The 22,658-nt window shown below is 37.1% G+C and overlaps 1 protein-coding gene across 2 annotated transcripts; it reads left to right on the top strand.

The window, feature by feature from the left end:
* The first annotated feature begins 4,060 nt into the window (after positions 1–4,060).
* LOC125676947 (zinc finger protein 93-like) lies at positions 4,061–22,376 on the top strand. Of its 2 annotated transcripts, XR_008800980.1 has the most exons (3): positions 4,061–4,096; positions 14,200–15,568; positions 20,189–22,376. XR_008800980.1 is itself a non-coding variant. In XM_048914824.2 (2 exons), exon 2 carries the CDS (start codon positions 14,246–14,248, stop codon positions 15,494–15,496), a length of 1,251 nt encoding a protein of 416 aa, XP_048770781.2. In that variant the 5' UTR covers positions 4,061–4,096; positions 14,200–14,245; the 3' UTR covers positions 15,497–15,864. The 2 variants fall into 2 exon arrangements, 1 of the variants encoding a protein (XP_048770781.2); XM_048914824.2 differs by lacking the exon at positions 20,189–22,376 and having other exon boundaries at positions 14,200–15,864.
* The last annotated feature ends 282 nt before the right edge of the window (positions 22,377–22,658 follow it).

Genomic DNA, 22,658 nt, shown 5'->3' with positions numbered 1-22,658 from the left:
CGTTAGGCGCCGTACCTAGACCCCTTTCGCCTATTGTCAAATAGTAAAAATAGGGTATATTTGGCGCCTCGGTAGCCAAAATCGGTGCCTGTACTTACTTCTTTGGGATCAGGTCCCATTAGGAGGGTCAATACCTTAAAATGTCATGTGGTCACCTGAATGGCACAAGTCCTAGTTTAGGCGCTAGGTGCCGTACCTAGACCCCTATCGCATATAGTCAAATATTAAACATAGGGTATATTTGGCGTCTCCCCTCCCCAAATCGGTGCCTATACTTACCCTGTTGAAGCCATATCCTATTAGGGGGTCAATGCCCTTAAGTTCCCTGCGGTCACCTACGAGGCACAAGTCCTAGTTTAGGCGCTAGGCGCCGTGCCTAGACCCCTATCGCATATAGTCAAACAGTAAAAATAGGGTACATGTATATTTGGCGCCTCCGTACCCCAAATCGGTGCCTATACTTACCCTTTTGGGGTCAGATCCCAATAGGTGGGACAATACCCTAAAATCCCTTGTAGTCAACTAAGTGGGAAAAGTCCTACTTTAGGCGTTAGGCGCAGTACCTAGACGCCTATCGCATATAGTCAAATAAGGTATATTGTTCGCCCCCGTGCCCGACACCGGTGCCTATACTTACCCTTTTGAGGTCAGATCCCATTAGGGTGGTCAATACCCTAAAATGCCCTGTGGTCACCTGAGTGGCACAAGTCCTAGTTTAGGCGCTAGGCGCCGTACCTAAACCTAGATCGCATATTGTCAAATAGTAAAAATAGGGTATATTTGTCACCTCCGTGCCCCAAATCGGTGCCTATACTTACCCTTTTGGGTTCAGATCCCATTAGGGAGGTTAATGCCCTGAAATTTCCTGTGGGCACCTGAGTAGCACATGTCCTAGTTTAGGCGCTAGGCGCCGTACATAGACCCCTATCGCATATAGTCAAATAGGGTATATTTCACGCCCTCATCCCCCAAATTAATGCCTATACTTACCCTTTTGAGGTCAGATCCCATTAGGGGGGAGGTCAATGCCCTAAAATATCTGCGGTCACTTAAGTTTCACAAGTCCTAGTTTAGGCGCTAGGCGCCGTACCTAAACTATACCGCATATTGTCAAATAGTAAAAATAGGGTATATTTGGCGCCTACGTGCCCCAAATCTCTGCCTATACTTACCCTTTGAGGTCAGATCCCATTAGCGGGGTCAATGCCCTAAAATATCCTGCGGTCATTTAAGTGGCACAAGTCCTAGTTTAGGCGTTAGGCGCCGTACCTAGACCCCTTTCGCCTATTGTCAAATAGTAAAAATAGGGTATATTTGGCGCCTCGGTGGCCAACATTGGTGCCTATACTTACCCCTTTGGGATCAGGTCCCATTAGGAGGGTCAATAGCTTAAAATGTCATGTGGTCACCTGAATGGCACAAGTCCTAGTTTAGATGCTAGGTGCCGTACCTAGATCCCTATCGCATATAGTCAAATATTAAAAATAGGGTATATTTGGCGTCTCCACTCCCCTAATCGGTGCCTATACTTACCCTGTTGAAGTCAGATCCTATTAGGGGGTCAATGCCCTTAAGTGCCCTGTGGTCACCTACGAGGCACAAGTCCTAGTTTAGGCGCTAGGCGCCGTACCTAGACCCCTATTGCATATAGTCAAATAGTAAAAATAGGGTATATTTGGCGCTCCCGTGCCTCAAATCGGTGCCTATACTTACCCTTGTGGGATCAGATCCCATGGGGGGGGTCAATACCTTAACATACTCTGTGGTCACCTGAGTGGCACATGTCCTACTTTAGGCGCTAGGCGGCGTGCCTAAACCCCTATCGCATATAGTCAAATAGTAAAAATAGGGTATATTTGGCGCTCCCGTGCCCCGAATCGGGGCCTATACTTACCCTTTGGGATCAGATCCCATTAGAGGGATCAATACCCTAAAATACCCTGTGGTCACCTGAGTGGCACATGTCCTACTTTAGGCGCTAAGCGCCGTACTTAGACCTCTATCGCATATTGTCAAATACTAAAAATAGGGTATATTTGACGCCTCCGTGCCCCAAATCGGTGCCTATACTTACCCTTTTTAGATCAGATCCCATTACAGGTGTCAATACCCTAATATACCTTGTGGTCACCTCAGCGGCACAAGTCCAAGTTTGGGCGCTGGGCGCCGTACATAGACCCCTATCGCATATTGTCAAATAGTAAAAATAGGGTATATTTGGCGACTCCGTGCCCCAAATTGGTGCCTATACTTACCCTTTTGGGATCAGATCCCATTAGGGGGGTCAATGCCCTAAAATTCGCTGTGGACAGTTCAGTGCCACAAGTCCTAATTTAGGCGCTAGGCGCCGTATATAGAACCCTATCGCATATTATCAAATAGTAAAAATAGGGTATATTTGGCGCCTCCATGCCCGAAATCGGTGTCCATACTTACCCTTTTGGGATCAGATCCCAGTAAGGGTGGTTAATACCCTAACATGCCCTGTGATCCCCTGAGTGGCACAAATCCTACTTTAGGCGCAAGGCGCTGTACCTAGACCCCCATCGCATATAGTCAAATAGTAAAAATAGGGTATATTTGGCGCCCCCGTGCCCCAAATCGGTGCCTATACTTACCCTTGTGGGATCAGATCCCATTGGGGGATCAATACCTTAAAATACCCTGTGGTCACCTGAGTGGCACATGTCCTACTTTAGGCGTTAGGCGCCCTACCTAGACCCCTATCGTATATAGTCAAAGAGTAAAAATAGGGTATATTTGACTCCTCAGTGCCCCAAATCCGAGTCTATACTTACCATTTTTGAGATCAGATCCCGTTAGGGGGGGGGGGGGTCAATACCCAGAAATACCCTATGGGGACCTGAGTGGCACACGTCCTAGTAAAGGCGCTAGGCGCCCTACCTAGACCCTTATCGCATATCGTCAAATAGTAAAAATAGGGTATATTTGGCGCCTCCGTGCCCCAAATCGGTGCCTATACTTACTCTTTTGGGATCATATCCCACTAGGGGGTCAATTCCCTAAAGTGCACTATAGTCACTTAAGTGGTACATGTCCTAGTTTAGGCACTAGGCGCCGTACCTAGACCCTTATCACATATACTCAAATACTAAAGATAGGGTTTATTTGGCACTTCAGTGCTCCAAATTGGTGCCTATACTTACCCTTTTGGGATCAGATCCCATTAGAGGGGTCATTACCCTAAAATACCCTGTGGTCATCTGAATGGCACAAGTCCTACTTTAGGCGCTAGGTGCCGTACTTAGACCCCTATAGCATATAGTCAAATAGTAAAAATAGGATATATTTGGCGCCTCGGTGCCCCAAATCCGTGCTTATACTTACTCTTTTTGAGATCAGATCCCGTTAGGGGGGTCAGTACCCTAAAATGTCCTATGGGGACCTGAGTGGCACAAGTCCTAGTATAGGCGCTAGGCGCCGTACCTAGATCGCTATCGCATATAGTCAAATATTAAAGAAAGGGTATATTTGGCACCTCAGTGCTCCAAATCGGTGCCTATATTTACCCTTTTGGGATCAGATCCAATTACGGGGGTCAATACCCTAAACTGCCCTGTGATCACCTGAGTGGCACAAGTCCTAGTTTAGGCGCTAGGCGCCGTACCTAGACCCCTATTGCATATAGTCAAATAGTAAAAATAGGGTATATTTGGCGACTCCTTGCCCCAAATCGGTGCCTATAGTTACCCTTTTGGGGTCAGATCCCACTAGGGGAGTCAATACCCTAAAGTGCACTGTGGTCACCTGAGTGGCACAAGTCCTACTTTAGGCGCTAGGCGCCGTACCTAGACCCTTATCACATATAGTCAAATAGTAAAAATAGGGTATATTTGGCGCCTCCGTGCCCCTAATCGGTGCCTATATTTACCCTTTTGAGGTCAGATCCTATTAGGGGGGTTAATGTCCTAAATTGCCCTGTGGTCACCTAAGCGGCACAGGTCCTAGTTTAGGCGCTAAGCGTCGTATATTGAGTACTTTTTTGTCGGGTTCGTTATACGTACATTTTCTAAGCGATAAATATTACGAAAAATCCTTATTGGCCGCTAGCTTATTGTCCGCTAGCTTGACTTAGGTAGGTACAAATAATAATCATGTTGATTTTCTTTAGGTAAACCCAAATTGGCTATGTTTCTCTTTATTATAACCACAGCAGAGGTTACAATTCGTTCTATGTGTAAAGATGTTTCATTTTTGTTTAGTTTTATCGCTATCTTTCTTTTCTTTCTTTCTTTTTCCCCCTTGTTATGCCCCATAACAAAACCAATCCACCACGCATTTTATGGAAGACCAAGTTGAGAATAACCAATTAAAAATACTCACGGTAAACTACCAGGGTCTAGGTGATAAAAATAAGAGAAGAGATGTTCTAAATTATCTTAAAGCCAAAAATCACAATGTTTACTTTCTTCAAGATACACATTTCACAAATAGTGAAGAAAATGTTATACAATCACAGTGGGGATACAAGAGTACAGTTACCGCTCTGATCATTCTCCTGTAGTTGCATATTTTAATATCGTCGGAGGCCCTAAATTCGTTACAATCCTAGAGTCGTGTCCCTTTTGTTTTCCTCGCGTATCTCGCGAGATTTTATCCGAGGTTGCGCAATCCGTGAGAAAATTTTTACGAATGTGCTACACAGGCAGATGAAAACAAGCGGTATTCTCGCGAGATTATACTTACTTGGGTGAAACGTCACCAATAGATAATATATTTCCGGGATAATTGTTGGCGTATAATACACCATATTCAAATTCGAAAAATTAATCTTAATAAAATATTTTCTAGTAGATATAAAATACCTTACATATCCAATTACATGACGAATTTGGCTATGTACATTTTGAATGAAATTACACGGTATTTTTGGTAGGCTTTATATCAGAGACATATATATTATTTTAGGACTAATATTGACTATAAATAAAATTATTTTTTTCAATACAATATGCAAGAAAGTTGCCAGAAGTTTTACTGAACTTCCATTTTTGTTGCACATAAGAATTTTAAGAACATCAGACAGACACATAGCGTGGTTTTTTTTTCTGAAGGGGGGGGGGGGGACGTAGCAGATGATAACTCGCGATCGTCTAAAATTCTTGACTATCAAACGAAAATAAAAAAGGGACCAAAAAATCCATAACAGGTGTTCTCTATTCCAAACTTCAACACCATACATGTAAAGAAGGGGGCGGATGCGTCCTATCATGCAATGTAAGGGGGGGGGGGGTATTAGCCAGTGTATCATAATTTGCAAGGGATGATAATTTACTATGCATGTGAATATAATGGAAAATTCAACTTTATCAAAGTTAAAAGTATCCCGTCTCTGATTTAAAGCGCATGAGAGTAAAGGATATCAAATTGGAATGGGACGGTGGTAAAACGGATTTCTTTTAGATCCAGTGGTACGGTATGTATCAATATCTCTCCAGAGCTCATAGAAAGTAGAACTGACTTCAAAATGACTTATGAAGGTGATCGGTGGGGAAATAACATATTCTGGTGATATTACTGGTTCTACAGGTATATATTTTGTAGGCAGTGAAGGGGTGGTGGTGTGTACACAACATCTGTACACATACACTACCCACTTCACGTGTCTGTGCATTATGCAAGCACTAGTGTTTGCAAAACCTTTATAATACACATGAAAGACTGCATGGAAGATAATGGCAGGGATGTCACTTAGGATCAACAAGCTCCACTTTTAATTTGGTGTCTGTGCATCAAATAAAGTATTTCTCATCTCCCACAAAATCACAAAGAACACTATAACAAGAGATGGGAGATGTCTCTCATTATTCATGGAAATAATTGTCATTAACACTATATTCTTTTAGCCCCTTAACTGGCCCTGTGAAATGCAGAACCACATGACCTCTATCCTTGCCCTTGGTGACTAGGTATACAGACTGTTGAATAGCAGTTGACCTTTGCTGTTCACTACAACAACCTTTTTCAACACAACCAATTCTTTTAACACAACTTCCAAGAAATGCAATAAAATGGGAAAGTCTAACAGATTGAAACACACAAGAGTCAATGTACTATAATCATGATTTTATGCTTGTTTATAAGGAACTCCTTGAGAGAAATTAAAAATATTTTTAATATTTATGATCAAGATTCCTTATAGCCAATATTCTTTCAAGCTTAACAAGGTTATTATGATGTGCATTGAAAATAGTTATTCTTAAAAGGGCATTAGCTGTCATTTTGATACCACAAACTGAATTAAATGAAATTTGCTCCATATCATACATGTATATTTCAGTAATAACACCAGTATTTAATTTTTCAAACACCTTTTAACCCCAAAACAGGCACATGAATGTGTATGAATATCACATGAATTTTGGTAATTAAATGATTATTGTCTTGCAAGACAATAATTCGTCCTTATGTATTTCTGTACACTAAAAGTGACAATCTATTGTCGTTTTATTAGGTTTCTCATGTTTTTGTACAAAATAAATATTATTATTAGGCATTAATGTATATTCTTATTGAGAGATTTTGAATAAAAAGGTTGCCATCACTTTCACAGCTAATGCCCCTTTGACAAACTACATAGCATATCATAATTAGCTTGCTGTTAATGAATATGTAACTCTTAAATTAGGTTAAGAAAATTTGATACCAAAGTGCAGAATATTATATTGTAAAATGTACAAAGGTGCAGCCTTGAAATTTATTAAACATAACAATAATATGATTTCACAAAGTGTATTAATCAGTAATTGACAGTATCACTTATACCATTCATAAATGTATTTTAACATAATGCATTTAGTACTACTGTGTGCTGGATTATTTTTCAACCCCATGTAAATAATGAATTACATTCAAGGGCAACAACTCTTCTAGACACATATTCTGTTCTGAACACATTCTCTTCCATAGTCATAAGATATACATCATCATTTAAACTAATGTGTTAACATGTGCATACCATAGGAAAAGATTTCACACACATATATCATAACCTATTATCCAATGTGGAGATGTACATGGACTCCAAAGTTTAGATATTGTATGTCTAAAAATATATTCATTTGAAATATTAATAAGTACAAATGTACAATGTCAGCTACAATATGAGTTGAGGATTTTTTTTCAAATTTTTCATAGCAAAATCATGATGGTATGTAAATCTATCCAAATACATAAGGGTCTTAGTACAGTTTCCAGCACATCCATTCATATTCCTGGTCATCCTATCTCCAACAATCTAAACATTACTTAGTTCTCTCCATGCCAAAACACATAGGACCGAGACTCTTTCCAATCCACTTGTTCTATTGCTACCATCTTGATCTCATTCAAGTTTCTCCATTCTGCAATCTTTCTGCTTCTACTGTTCCTCTCCAGGTTGTTTTTGGTCTCTTAAATACCCTCTTCCCTTCTGGTGTCCAACCTAAAGCCATCTCACTGTCATTGTCACCTCCCCTCCATAGCACGTGTCCTATATAGTTCCATCACCGTCTCCTCAGCTCATTGTTTATTGCATTGATGTCAGTCCTGGCTGCCACTTCCCTGTTTTCCATAATTTTCTGCTACTTTATCCCCAGTATCCTCTGCAAGCATCTGACATGGTAAGCATCTATTGACTTTCCACCTTTTCACCTTCCAAGACATCGACATGCAAAATTTCTGAAAAAATAAATGCAAATATACCCTATGATAAATTTTAAATACATGCGTCTTAAACAGTACAAGAGGCCAAAGAGCCACATCGCTAACCGGAGTCACCTTGGCCCTGTCATTGTACAGCTGTTGTGATTTTAAAAAGATTTCAGTCTTTATTCCTATGAAAAATGTTGATCCCATATTGTGGCCCCAGCCTACATGATCTCCAAAGGATCACAACATTACTGAAAATGAATTCACATTACACAGAAATGCCTTAACACCAATATGATCGACAAGATCTTGCTGTTCTGGATAAGACCAAGGTCACAAGGTAATTGATCATGGTACATGTATGATACAAAAGATCTTGCCATAAGAAATCTATATACAAAATATGAAAGCTCTGTCTTAAATAGTTGAGATATTGAATAGGTCAGATTTTTATCAAAAGTAGGTCAAACTTCCAGGTCAAAGTCACAAGATCGAACACCGTTACATCACATGAAATAACTTTTCGTAAAAAATGTATATACAAAATATAAAAGCCCTAGGTTGTATGTAAAACCTTTATCCCCTATTGTGGCCCACCCTACCCTCGGGGCCATGATTTTAACAAAATTGAATCTGCACTATGTCAGAGACATGTCATGTAAATTTGAACTTTTCTGGCCCAGTGGTTCTTGCGGACATTTTTAAATGCCCCCCCCCCCCCCACCTATTTTTACATTTTTGTGATTATCACCCCTTTGAAGGGGGCATAGTCCTTCATTTCAATAAACTTGAATCCCCTTAACCCATGGATGATCTATGCCAAGTTTGGTTGAATTTGGCCCAGTGGTTTCTGGAGAAGATGAAAATGTGAAAAATTTAAAGACAGATGGCAGATACAAGGTGATTAAAATAGCTTACTTGAGCTTTCAGCTCAGGTGAGCTAACAATATATCTTTTAAGAGGTTTCAGCATATATATATATATCTTTTATCAATAATAACTTCTTACTCTGTCCCTTTTCTTTTCAGTGGAATGAAATCTGGGTTGTAAGATGGTAGATACATTTTTATCCATTCTTCAGCTTTCTGGAAATGTCATTTTGGAGTTTCAGACAGGCTTTGTTTCCTGAAATAAACTTTAATTTAAAAAAAAAAGTTTAGAATTTCTGACTTAATTTTGAACTACATGTATTTGGAATAAGTAAATATTTGTAATGTTCAAGGGACATTATATGGAACGAGCACGTGGGATTTTAATATCATTTATATGTATATACTTAGCTGTTACCTTCTCATTGCATGTGTCATGGAAGGATGGTTGTATAGGACATCATCTGCTGATTCACAATGGCCTTTCTTGTTTTCCTTGATATTTAGAGTTGCACTCCCTTTTCGTCTCAATTACATTGGTTTCCATCTCATGATCTGTCTGAATATTAAAACTGTTAAAAGATTTCTCATATGAGTTAAAATGTAGATATTACTGGAGACTATTATTTTCATATAATTTTTCCATTAACAAGTCTAAAAAATCTTGTATGCAGATGCTTTGTGTTACCACCATGATTTTGACCTTCAATTCTTATTGAATCTAATCTGGGTAGATCTACAGTTCACGTTTGCCTTTTATATTGTATCAAAATTATTTGCCTGCATCATTAAAATTGCATGTGATATACGTTATACATATAAATTACACCTTCTTTGAAAAGTAACATAGTCAAATGCCATAGTAAAAAAAAGATAATATGGTAGATCCATGAAAGTAGGTTCAAAGTAGCTAATCACCTCCATTATGATAGGATAAACTTCCTGAAGCTGGAATATGACAAAATTTTACTTATTAGATTTAGAGTTTGATACAATCTTTTTAATAGATAAAAAACACCCTAGACATTTATATTTACTAGTACCTTAATTTGCTAATTAATACATGCAAAGGTAGCAGTATGTATACTACATTCTTTGGTTGTGTGGCACTAGCATCTATTGTTTTCAAGATAAAAGATCTCCAACACCAGGGACTGAATCTTCAATTTATGCCATAAAGTAGTAGTTAGGAAAAACGAGTAATGTATAAATTCACTTAATTAAAGAAAAAGTAATTAGTTAGTATGATCTATCTCTGAATACCATAGAGGCATAGCAGGGTTGGGCGGTTAAAACCTTTCATATTGCACTTGAGCATTTCTTGTGACAATATCTTTCTACTGGTACCAAGATATTTGTCTTTGTGACCTTGACCATCTTCGGAATTGGCCATTATCGGGGGCATTTTGTGTTTCACAAACACATCTTGTTTGATACAAGTTTGGAGTGTTTACAAGTCCATCTCATTATAACCTTTTCTGTGATACTGAAAATAGCGATGAAAACCCAGCATTGCAATTTACTTTGTTACAATATGTTTACAATTTACATGTTCTTGTTTACAGTTTTAGTAGTTTAGAAAATTTTCTTTGCTAAAGAAAGAATTGGAGTGTTTACATATCCACTTAATTTTAACCTTTCATGTGTTATTGACAGGTTGTATTGTGCAATTCCAAAGTATGTCATTATCAATTTTCTCTTTAACATTTGGTTTCATTATGTTGGTCCATAAAATATAAGCTATTAAACATATATTGTCATATGTCAACCTATCATATGTTATCTTCCTGTTCTGTTGACATATTAAATTAACTTTGTTCCATGTCTTTATCTATATTTCTTTTCATTTACTTTATTATAGCATTCATGCTTTTTCACAAGCATTCAGCACCTGATTTAGCTATGAATATCTGAAGAGCTAAGTGCACAAGTTAAAATGGTGACCCTCACTTTAAGATACAAACCAAGAATATTGAGGTATAATAAGGAAGGAACTATCTCGGCGAAATGATAACCAAGAATATCGAGTTCTGGATCATATTGACTAAACAAAACTGGCCACAAGACTAGGAGGTCACAATACAAGCATTTCTTTAGATATTCGTTTTGGCCTCAAAACCATAAAAAATGAACAGACTTTATGAAAATTTCGATTTTGAACACTTCTTTTCTTATATCAAAAACACGAATAGGAAGTTGTACGTAAATCTGCAATTCAAGACCTATGTTTGGTTAACGTATTTGTCTGGAGAGTTTTCATATGAATTGTCATATTAGCATAACTGCACCATTTCTGAAAGTTATGCATTGAATAATTTGACCCCGTCTTTCAGTACTTTGATTCATTTTCTCTTCATCTCAGCAGCGTTACAAACTTTAAATTATAGAAATATCAGTGTCAGAATTATATTAAATTCAAAAGATTTCCCATTCCACAGTTTCTCTGAAGATGGCATGTCAGACAGATAGAATCATTTCAAAAGAGTATTGTTGAAACAACAACTAGTATATTGACAAAATTATTTAATTATCCGTTTTTCCTCTCTGTGTGAACATTTTTTGCTCCAAATATTGACCACGGAGCACCCTGCCATGCCGTCGGATCTGTCGTAAAAACGCTGATTGATTTATATATTCCTAATGTTTACTGGAAGCCTAAGCGTTTTGAAGAATGAGAAAAAAAAAATATTCTGATAATCTGATTTTTACACAAAAATAATAGGAATTTTAATCGGATAAAAACGGACATTAAAAAATCTTTAGGATCAGCGAATTTTTATAGGTTAGGTCGGGTTACCCGAAGTACAATTTTTTTAGGCCTTATATCTATTTAACCAAAACATAACTTTACACACATTAACATCGAGTAGATTTTGTAAAAGATCACTTCCGACCGCGACTTATCTATTAGAACTAAAAATAGAGATTATGTCATCACACGGTTCAACTCTTTAAAGTTATTTTTTTTAGTTAAGAATAAGATATCTTATGGTTTTAAACTAAAGTTTATTGTTTATTTGTTCAACACGACCAATCGGACTAGTCAATGTCTAGCTTGCTAGGAAAAATAGGACTTCAAAGCACGACAATTCTAAAGGTTCATCGTGTTTTGGGCAAATTTTTTCCACCGCGTTGCGTGGAACACGCATAAAACACGTGCCGTGTACTGTAGAGCTTTCATATTTTGATTTCTTATGACAAGACCTTACATTTGATATCATGAGTTTTACCTTGACCTTGTATCGTGGTTATATTTTGACCCATTAGGATAGGTTGGGGCCACAATATGGGGTAAAATATTGGATAAAATAATCCTTTTAAAATCACAATAGCTGAATAACAGCAGAATCAAAGTGACTCGGGTGAGCAATGTGACCCGTGGATCTCTTGTTTTAGAATATACATTTCGTTAAACTGAAGGAATGGGAAGGGGGGAGGAATGTAGACATATCCAGTAGGCCTATTTGGTGCTTAATTCTGTCCAAGTAATGGTACTATTAATACCAAAACTTTCATGAATAATCTGTGAAAAAATTCAATAACAGACACATGGGAACAAGAAATTAGTCCTGAAATTCATTTCCTTAAATTTTATAGTTCCACTATAATTTAATAATGTCATTTAAAAAAGGGGCAACATTTTGATCAAACTTTGCTTGTTAAAATAACCAACTTAGCAGGTAATGATAACAGGACGGTCCCCCTCTCTCTTCTTAAAAAACAGATTTCAACAGAAAAATTACATTATAGAGATATATACAGATTCGATATACTAAATTAAAAACATGTTCTGTTCATTGACATCTGATGTACAAATTTTTGTACACAGTGTGAAAGGATTACAAGTTAATGATTACATGAGTTGGTTGTTCATGTAAAATCTGGCATATTCAATGTGGTTTGTTTGGTCGTCAATAATATTGATAAAAAGTAATAAAGATCGAAGAATCACTCATCCTTATTATTTTGATCTAAACTGAGATATTGTGGACTGCGAAAATTCACATACCGGACACATAAATATATTAAATGACTAAGAATTTTGTACAATCATATCATTTGTTAGCTCACCTGAGCTGAAAGCTCAAGTGAGCTTTTCTGATCGCCTATTGTCTGTCTCTCTGTTCGTCTGTAAACTTTTTACATTTTCAACTTCTTCTCCAGAACCACTGGGCCATGCAATTATAACCAAACTTGGCCAAAAGCATCCTTTGGTGAAGGGCTTTCAAGTTGTTCAAATAAAGGGCCATGCCCCCCTCAAAGGGGAGATAATCACAAAAATGCAAATATAGGGAGAGGTCATTTAAAAATCTTCTCAAGAACCACTGGGCCAGAAAAACTGAAATTTTCATGAAAGCTTCTTGACTTTTACATGCGAATATATAGGGAAGATATTTAAGTCTTCTTCACAAGAAGCATTAGGACATAGGAGTGGAGATTTATCTGAAAGCTTCCTTGTATAAAGTAAATTCAAGTTTATTTCGATAATGACCCTTGGGGGTTACTAAGGATGAGGCCACAGATTCAAGTTTGTTAACATCATGGCTCTAGGGCACATTGGGGCAGCAATAGGGGATCAAAGTTTTACATACAAATATAAAGGGAAAATCTTTAAAAATCTTCTTCTCCAGAACTATATACTGGACCAGAAAAGTTGACATTTACATGAAAGCTTCCTGACATAGTGTAGATTCAAGTTTGTAAAAAGCATGGTCCAAGGGGGTAGATTGGGGCCGCACTAAGGGTCAAAGTTTTACTTGTGAATATGCAGGGAAAATCTTTAGATAAGGGCCAAGGTGACTCAGTTGAGTGATTTCATCGATGTGGCCCATGGGCTTCTTGTTCCACTTTCAACCTTTAATACTGATACAGTGTAAGTAAGTCACATGAGGGTGGAGTTACCTTAACCATAAGGCCAATTCAACTTAATTAGTAGATTATCATCCAGGGTCACCATAGAGTATAGGATGGGTGGGAGGATTTAATTTTTATATTCTGAGAAAAATATTAATGACAAACGAGTTTTTGTCAACAGAGGTGCATCATTTAATGCCAGATGGATATCAATCTACTATGCTTATTTCACAGACGTATTCCAGGTTAAGCTTTAATTTCAAACACAGAAAGATACCAAACTTCTTCAAAATTTACGCCCGTAAGAACGTGAGAAATTGAGAAAACCATATCTATTTTCTTCATGTGGTTTTACACATTGCTATACCGGAAATGAAAACAAGAAGTGTAAATAACGGAGTCGGACATGAACATTTTCCGGAAAACGTAAGTTTCGCAAAATAAAAATATTTGGGGCGGGCCGATTTTTGAGGGGCGGGCGGGGATGATAATCTATAAATTAAGTTGAATTGGCCTAATTCAAAAACAGTTGGTGCAGGTATTATCAAATCTGTCAAGTCGAACGAATTTCCCCCACAACGGAAGGGTATGAGATCTAAAAAGTATAAAGTGATTATAGAAAACTGATTTATAAATAACTGAAGTAATAGTAAGTTCTTATCTGTTAAAAGGGTCTACAGAGCTTGTGTTGATCTGTTGTATGTAATTTAGAGCCGACTGTCAATTTTTTAAAACTGCTACGGCCATGAGCACCATGCATGGGTAATCTCTCTCTACTAGAGCACATTTCATACTGACTTTCGTATTCTTTTTGTTATCTCAACAGGATTTGAATTTTTCCTTTCTACCAAAGGAAGACAATTCCTAGCCATATGAATGAAGTAGGAAGATGGTACTCTGTCAGTGAGGACAAAGACAAACACATGATGACACATGCTGATGAGAAACCTTACAAATGTGATGTCTGTGGAGAGGCATTCAATAGAACAGGAATCTTACAGAAACACATGAGGACACATACTGGTGAGAAACCTTACATATGTGATGTCTGTGGGAAGGCATTTAATAGGACAGAAATCTTAAAGAGTCACATGAGAACACATACTGGTGAGAAACCTTACATATGTGAAGTCTGTAGGAAGGCATTTAGTCAGACAGGACACTTACGGAGACACATGATGATACATACTGGTGAGAAACCTTACAAATGTGAATTCTGTGGAAAGGCATTTTGTCATACAGGAAACTTACAGAGACACATGAGGACACATACTGGTGAGAAACCTTACAATTGTGAAGTCTGTGGGAAGGCATACAATGACACAGGACACTTACATACACATATGAGGACACATACTGGTGAGAAACCTTACAAATGTGATGTCTGTGGGAAGGCATTTAATAGGACAGAAATCTTAAAGAGTCACATGAGGACACATACTGGTGAGAAACCTTACAAATGTGATTTCTGTGGGAAGGCGTTCAGCAACAGAGAAAACTTTAAGCAACACGTTAGGACACATACTGGTGAGAAACGTTACAAATGTGAAGTCTGTGGGAAGGCATTTAGTCAGACAGGAAACTTACAGAGACACATGAGGACACATACTGGTGAAAAACCTTACAAATGTGAAGTCTGTAGGAAGGCATTTAGTGATACAGGAACCTTACAGAGACACATGAGGACACATACTGGTGAGAAACCTTACATATGTGATATCTGTGGGAAGGCATTCATTGACACAGGGCACTTACATGCACATATGAGGACACATACTGGTGAGAAACCTTACAAATGTGATGTCTGTCGGATGGCATTCAATCAGACAGGAGACTTAAAGAGACACATGAGGACACATACTGGTGAGAAACCTTACAAATGTGATGTCTGTCAGATGGCATTCAATCAGACAGGAGATTTAAAGAGACACACGAGGACACATACTGGTGAGAAACCTTACAAATGTGATGTCTATGGGAAGGCGTTCAATCAGACACAACACTTACAGAAACATATGAGGACACATACTGGTGAGAAACCTTACAAATGTGATGTCTGTGGGAAGGCATTCGCTAGAACTGGAAGCTTACAGAAACACATGATGATGCATACTGGTGATTAACCCAGGAAATGTGATGTATGTGGAAGGGCATTAGAACAGGAGACTTGCAGACACACACGAGGATACATACTGGTGAGAAACCTTACAAATGTGATGTCTGGAAAGGCATTCAGTGACACAGGAAACTTAATGAAACATGTGAGGACACAAACTGCAGAAAAACTTTACAAATGAGATGTCTAGCAATGGGTGGTGTACAATTAAATATGAATGAAATGACTAACAGAAATATTAATAGATGGTGTGAACCATGTGAATATGCTGTTAAGTGGGAAACTGTTCAATATGTTATGAAATAGAACACATACTTAAGATAGTCCATAGTTTCTTTAAGAGGCACATTTCACGAATAGGAGAGGTACATTTCACTAACTAGTAGAAGAGGTACGTTTCATTAGTAGAATAGGTACATTTTATTAGTAGAAGTGTTACATTTCACTTTTAGAAGAGGTACATTTTTAGTAGAAGAGGTACATTTGACTTGTAGAAGAAGTACATTTCACTAGTAGAAGAGGTACACTTCACTAGTAGAAGAGGTACAATTCACTAGTAGAAGATTTACCTTTCATTAGCAGAAGAGGTACATTTCATTAGCAGAAAGGTACATTTCATTAGTAGAAGAGCTAAATTTCACTAGTAGAAGAGGTACACTTCACTTGTAGTAGATGTATATTTCATTAGTAGAAGAGGTATATTTCACTAGTAGGAGAGGTACATTTCACTAGTAGAAGAGGTACCTTTCATTAGCAGAAGAGGTACATTTCATAGTAGAAGAGGTACATTTCACTAGTTGAAGAGGTACATTTCCCTTGTAGTAGAGGTATATATCTTAGTAGAAGAGGTACATTTCACTAGTAGAAGTACATTTCATAGTAGAAGAGGTACATTTCATAATAGAAGAGGTACATTTCACTTGTATAAGAGGTACATTTCATTAGTAGAAGAGGTACATTTCATTAGTACGAGAGGTACATTTCATAGTAGAAGATGTACATTTCACTAGTTGAAGAGGTAGATTTCACTTGTAGTAGAGGTATATTTCTTAGTAGAAGAGGTACATTTCATTAGTAGAAGAAGTACATTTCATAGTAGAAGAGGTACATTTCACTGGTAGAAGAGGTACATTTCACTGGTAGAAGAGGTACATTTCACTAGTAGAAGAGGTACATTTCGTAGTAGAAGAGGTACATTTCACTGGTAGAAGAGGTACATTTCACTGGTAGAAGAGGTACATTTCACTAGTAGAAGAGGTACATTTCGTAGTAGAAGAGGTATGTTTCACTAGTAGAAGAAGTACATTTCATAGTAGAAGAGTTAGATTTCACTAGTAGAAGAGGTTCATTTCCCTAGTACAAGTAGAAGAGATACATTTCATAGTAGAAGAGGTACATTTCACTGGTAGAAGAGGTACATTTCACTAGTAGAAGAGGTACATTTCGTAGTAGAAGAGGTATGTTTCACTAGTAGAAGAAGTACATTTCATAGTAGAAGAGTTAGATTTCACTAGTAGAAGAGGTTCATTTCCCTAGTACAAGTAGAAGAGATACATTTCATAGTAGAAGAGGTACATTTCATAGTTGAAGAGGTACATTCATTAGTAGAAGAGGTACATTTCACTGGTAAAAGAGGTGCATTTCACTAGTAGAAGAGTTACATTTCACTTGTAGAAGAGGTAGAGTTCATAATAGATGAGGTACATTTCACTAGTAGAATAGGTCCATTTCACTAATAGAATAAGCACATTTCACTATTAGAAGAGGCACATTTCACTAGTAAAAGAGGTACATTTCACTAGTAAGAGAGGTACATTTTACTAGTAAAAGAGGTACATTTCACTAGTAGGAGAGGTACATTTCACTAGTAGAAGAGGTACCTTTCATTAGCAGAAGAGGTACATTTCATAGTAGAAGAGGTACATTTCACTAGTTGAAGAGGTACATTTCACTTGTAGTAGAGGTATATTTCTTAGTAGAAGAGGTACATTTCACTAGAAGAAGAAGTACATTTCATAATAGAAGAGGTACATTTCATAATAGAAGAGGTACATTTCACTTGTAGAAGAGTTACATTTCATTAGTAGAATAGGTTCATTTCACTAGTAGAATAGGCACATTTCACTAGTAGAAGAGGCACATTTCACTAGTAAAAGAGGTACATTTTACTAGTAAAAGAGGTACATTTCACAAGTAGGAGAGGTACATTTCACTAGTAGGAGAGGTACCTTTCACTAGTAGAAGAAGTACCTTTCATTAGCAGAAGAGGTACATTTCACCTGTACAAGAGGTACATTTCACTAGTTGAAGAAGTACATTTCATAGTAGAAGAGGTACATGTCACTAGTAGAAGAGGTACATATCACTGGTAGAAAAGGTGCATTTCACTAGTAGAAGAGTTACATTTCACTTGTAGAAGAGGTAGATTTCATAATAGAAGAGGTACACTTCACTAGTAGAATAGGTCCATTTCACTAGTAGAATAGGCACATTTCACTAGTAGAAGAGGCACATTTCACTAGTAAAAGAGGTACATTTCACTAGTAAGAGAGGTACATTTCACTAGTAAAAGAGGTACATATCACTAATAGGAGAGGTACATTCCACTAGTAGAAGAGGTACCCTTCATTAGCAGAAGAGGTACATTTCATAATAGAAGAGGTACATTCACTAGTAGAAAAGGTACATTTCACTAATAAAAGAGGTACATTTCACTTGTAGTAGAGGTACATTTCTTAGTAGAAGAGTTACATTTCACTAGTAGAAGAGGTTCATTTCACTAGTACATGTAGAAGAGGCACATTTCTTAGTAGAAGAGGTACATTTCTTAGTAGAAGAGTTACATTTCACTAGTAGAAGAGGTTCATTTCACTAGTACATGTAGAAGAGGTACATTTCATAGTTGAAGAGGAACATTTCATTAGTAGAAGAGGTACATTTCACTGGTAGAAGAGGCACATTTCACTAGTAGAAGAGGCACATTTCACCTGTAAAAGAGGTACATTTCACTAATAGAAGAGTTACATTTCACTAGTAGAAGAGGTACATTTCACTTGTAGTAGAGGTACATTTCTTAGTAAAAGAGGTACATTTCACTAGTAGAAGAAGTACATTTCATAGTAGAAGAGTTACATTTCACTAGTAGAAGAGGTGCATTTCACACGTAGAAGAGGTACATTTCACTAGTAGAAGAAGCACATTTCATTAGTAGAAGAGGTACATTTCACTGGTAGAAGAGGTGCATTTCACTCGTAGAAGAGGTACATTTCACTAGTAGAAGAGGCACATTTCATTAGTAAAAGAGGTAAATTTCACTAGTAGGAGAGGTACATTTCACTAGTAAAAGAGGTACATTTCACTAGTAGGAGAGGTACATTTCACTAGTAGAAGAGGTACCTTTCATTAGCAGAAGAGGTACATTTCACTAGTAGGAGAGGTACATTTCACTAGTAGAAGAGTTACATTTCACTAGTAGAAGAGGTACCTTTCATTAGCAGAAGAGGTACATTTCACTAGTAGGAGAGGTACATTTCACTAGTAGAAGAGTTACATTTCACTAGTAGAAGAGGTACATTTCACCTGTAGAAGAGGTACATTTCACCTGTAGAAGAGGTACATTTCACTGGTAGAAGAAGCACATTTCACTGGTAGAAGAAGCACATTTCACTGGTAGAAGAAGCACATTTCACTGGTAGAAGAGGTACACTTCACCTGTAGAAGAGGTACATTTCACTTGTAGAAGAGTTACATTTCACTAGTAGAAGAGGTACATTTCACCTGTAGAAGAGTTACATTTCACTAGTAGAAGAGGTACATTTCACCTGTAGAAGAGGTACATTTCACCTGTAGAAGAGGTACATTTCACTAGTAGAAGAAGCACATTTCGCTGGTAGAAGAGGTACACTTCACTTGTAGAAGAGGTATATTGCATTAGTAGAAAAGGTATTAACAGGCTTCGTATTTCGTGCGATTTGATGATCCGCGACTGTTAACTTGACGTGATCCAACTCTTTGGATCAAGTTACTGTAGTAATATATATATATATATATATATATATATATATATATTACATAAAATTCTTTAAATTTTCATCTTCTCCAAAACCACTGGGCCAATTTCAATAAAACTTGGTACAAATCATCCATGGATAAAGGGGATTCAAGTGTATTAAAATGAAGTGTCATGTCCCCTTCAAAGGGGCGATAATTGCTAAAATGCAAAAATAGGATTGGTGTTTGACCTTGTGACTTTGACCTGTAAGTTGACCTACTTTTGATAAAAATCTGACGTATTTAATATTTCCTGAAGTATATAAGATAGAGCTTTCATATTTTGTGTATAGTCTTAAGATTTCTTATGGTAAATTATTATAACATGATCTATGACCATGGTCTTGTCCAGAACAGCAAGATCATGTTGGTCACGATGTTGACCCTAAAATGAGTGATTTCTGTGTTATGTGAATTAATTTTCACTTATGTTGTGATCCTTTAGGGCAATATTGGGGGCACAATATGGAGTCCAGTTTTATCTTTTAAAAATCACAACAGCTGAACGGAACGGTAGGGTCAAGGTGATTTAGGTGAGCAATGTGGCCCATGGGCCTCTTGGGTGTTTTTTTTTTTTGGGGGGGGGGGGGTCTTGTAATCTATGTAAAGTCTATATTTTTCAAAAATGCTTTCATTTCTAATTTTTTAGCCATAGCGAAGTTGACCTACAGCACATCATCACAGAGAGACCGTGGTACAGTGTATTATTTCAGGAACATTCTTAATGCCAGAAATGTGACATGACGTGAAAAATGCCTTTCGGGGCTACAAAATGCTTTACTACACGATTTTTGATGCAATCTGCTGCATTATGTTCTTGAATGAATTTGACAAGAATGAATTGGAATCAGAAATAAAATTACCAGATGGTTTCCTTGACCAAAGTGATGAAAGCAAAATATCTTGGATGAATTACTTGTGCAGCAGAATAGTTCACAAATGGTTTTTCGATAGCAAGAATGATATATTTTGTGAACTAAGACATATTCTAGAGGATCCAAATCACCGAGAAAACTACTGGGTAAACACGGAGGAAAATGGTCGTTTCAAATGTCATTTTTGCGAAAAGACATTTGCTTTTGTAGGAAGTTTGAAAAGACATTTGCTTTTGTAGGAAGTTTGAAAACGCACGAATCTGTGAAACACCAGCATGTTACGAAGACTCCGGGAAAAAAACCACGACTCGTACTAGTAAGGAGGACGAATTAATGAACCATATGGTTCTTATATTCAAACTCATAGCTTTACTCAAGAACCTTGACACTGCTATTGATATGGCAGATGGTTGCAGATCTGTGAGGTCCGCAAAGTATGAGATGCCAATATTCAATCGGACAAACAAAGTCAAGTATGTCATTGGATGTGTACAGCTTATTGACTTGACTGAACACACTTTGATTGGGCAGCAGAGGGAGCGCTTGATAGCTAATCGGACAGTAAATGTACAGGGTGGAAGCAACAATAACATCGCTTTAGATGAGTATCTAGAAATCATCAACCGAGACAGCAAAAACATTGTATCTGGACATCAGACAAAGGAGAGCATTATCAAGCATTCCAAGCAGTTTCCACATTTAGTCAATTACGTGAAGCACTTTGATATTGTTTCCGAGATTAAAGCGCGGAAGGGATTTCACAAACTCCCAAACTATAAGACAGATGTAGCAAAAGTTATCAAAGAATTTCTAGATATCAAATGCTTAGTGTTTCATCCAGAGAGAAAATTACATTGTAGAGATCTCTGTGTGGACAGGGACCCCTTTTACAATTCGGAAAAAGGGTTATCAACTATGATCCATAGACACAAACCACTGACTCCCTTCAGTCGATTGAGGAATAAAACATTCTAACATGTAAATTGCCTTTGTAATACATGTACTATTACATGTACATGTATTAATAAATAATTGTTGATGTAGTTTTCAGTTCCATATTTGTTCAAGGGAAGTTACTGTTTCTTTTATGGGCAGTTAAGGTAGCTCACTACACCAAGGCTTGCAATCTTATATGACACTATGTCACAAGATGACGATTTTTTAAAATCCAAAATTACATATTTTCTGCATTTTTGGCACATGTACTTATTATATATCATCATATCATTCATAATTAAATCATTTTGTACTAATTTGAAATTTTTTTAAAGGCATAATGAGTCCCCTAACACGCTTAAGGGTCTTCAAAACAGGAAACTCATCTTGGTGATGTTCTACTAGAAAAACAAAATATAAAGAACATTGTGGTACAAATTTTGCAGAATTGCAGCTGAAATGGAAATTTTTTAGTAGGACATTGAATTTCTTTTCAATTGAATTATCTCTGTATAATTGATTATCCTTAATGCTAAGACTATTGTATTCAATATTTTTGTGTTGAAAATGGAACTTGTAAGAAATTCATTATCATTCAATTCCTAGATGGACAAAACGGAAGGTAGATTCCAATGCTATTATTCACTTTTAACGTCTTCCATCTCCTCCCTCAAACAATCACTCTCCCTCAATGTATTTTATTATTTCCTGTATGAATGTACTGTATACTGCAAAATGTGTTGTCCTTATTTTGCCCAATTTGGTCCTCAGGACAGTAGAAGGCTTTCAGTCATAATTTTCAACGATAAAATGCAAAAAAAAAAGTTAACACAGATCAAACAAGTTTACAGTATATTTACAGAACATTAACAACTATTTAAAATGGTCAAAGACTACATTCTTCTACATCACAGGCTTCAAAAGTTTCACAAATTTCATTATCACTGAAGCGGTTGTCATCAGAAATATCATACTCATAATCTACAGTGTCACTTCCACTGGAAATATCAGAATTCACATATTCATTGCTACACAACTTTTCTAATTGTAAAAGAGAAGACTTATTACACTTGCACATATCTACACATATATCGCAACAAGTATGGACATTCATATCTTTTTCAAGTTGAAATAAATCGGCATCGGACATGAAATTGTTCATTAAATTCTTTCTACGACAACTTTTGCAAGAAATAAAACTTTTTATCTCTTGATCAACATTTCTGCATTGGTATGAATTGTACATTATCATTGCAATGGATTGTTCACCATCCCTTCCTCCTCTACCTATTGACTGTATTAAATCAA

This window comes from Ostrea edulis, chromosome 3 (genome assembly GCF_947568905.1).
Source record: "Ostrea edulis chromosome 3, xbOstEdul1.1, whole genome shotgun sequence".
Taxonomy (NCBI): Eukaryota; Metazoa; Mollusca; class Bivalvia; order Ostreida; family Ostreidae; genus Ostrea; species Ostrea edulis.
This window is presented reverse-complemented; position numbering and strand designations above follow the sequence as displayed.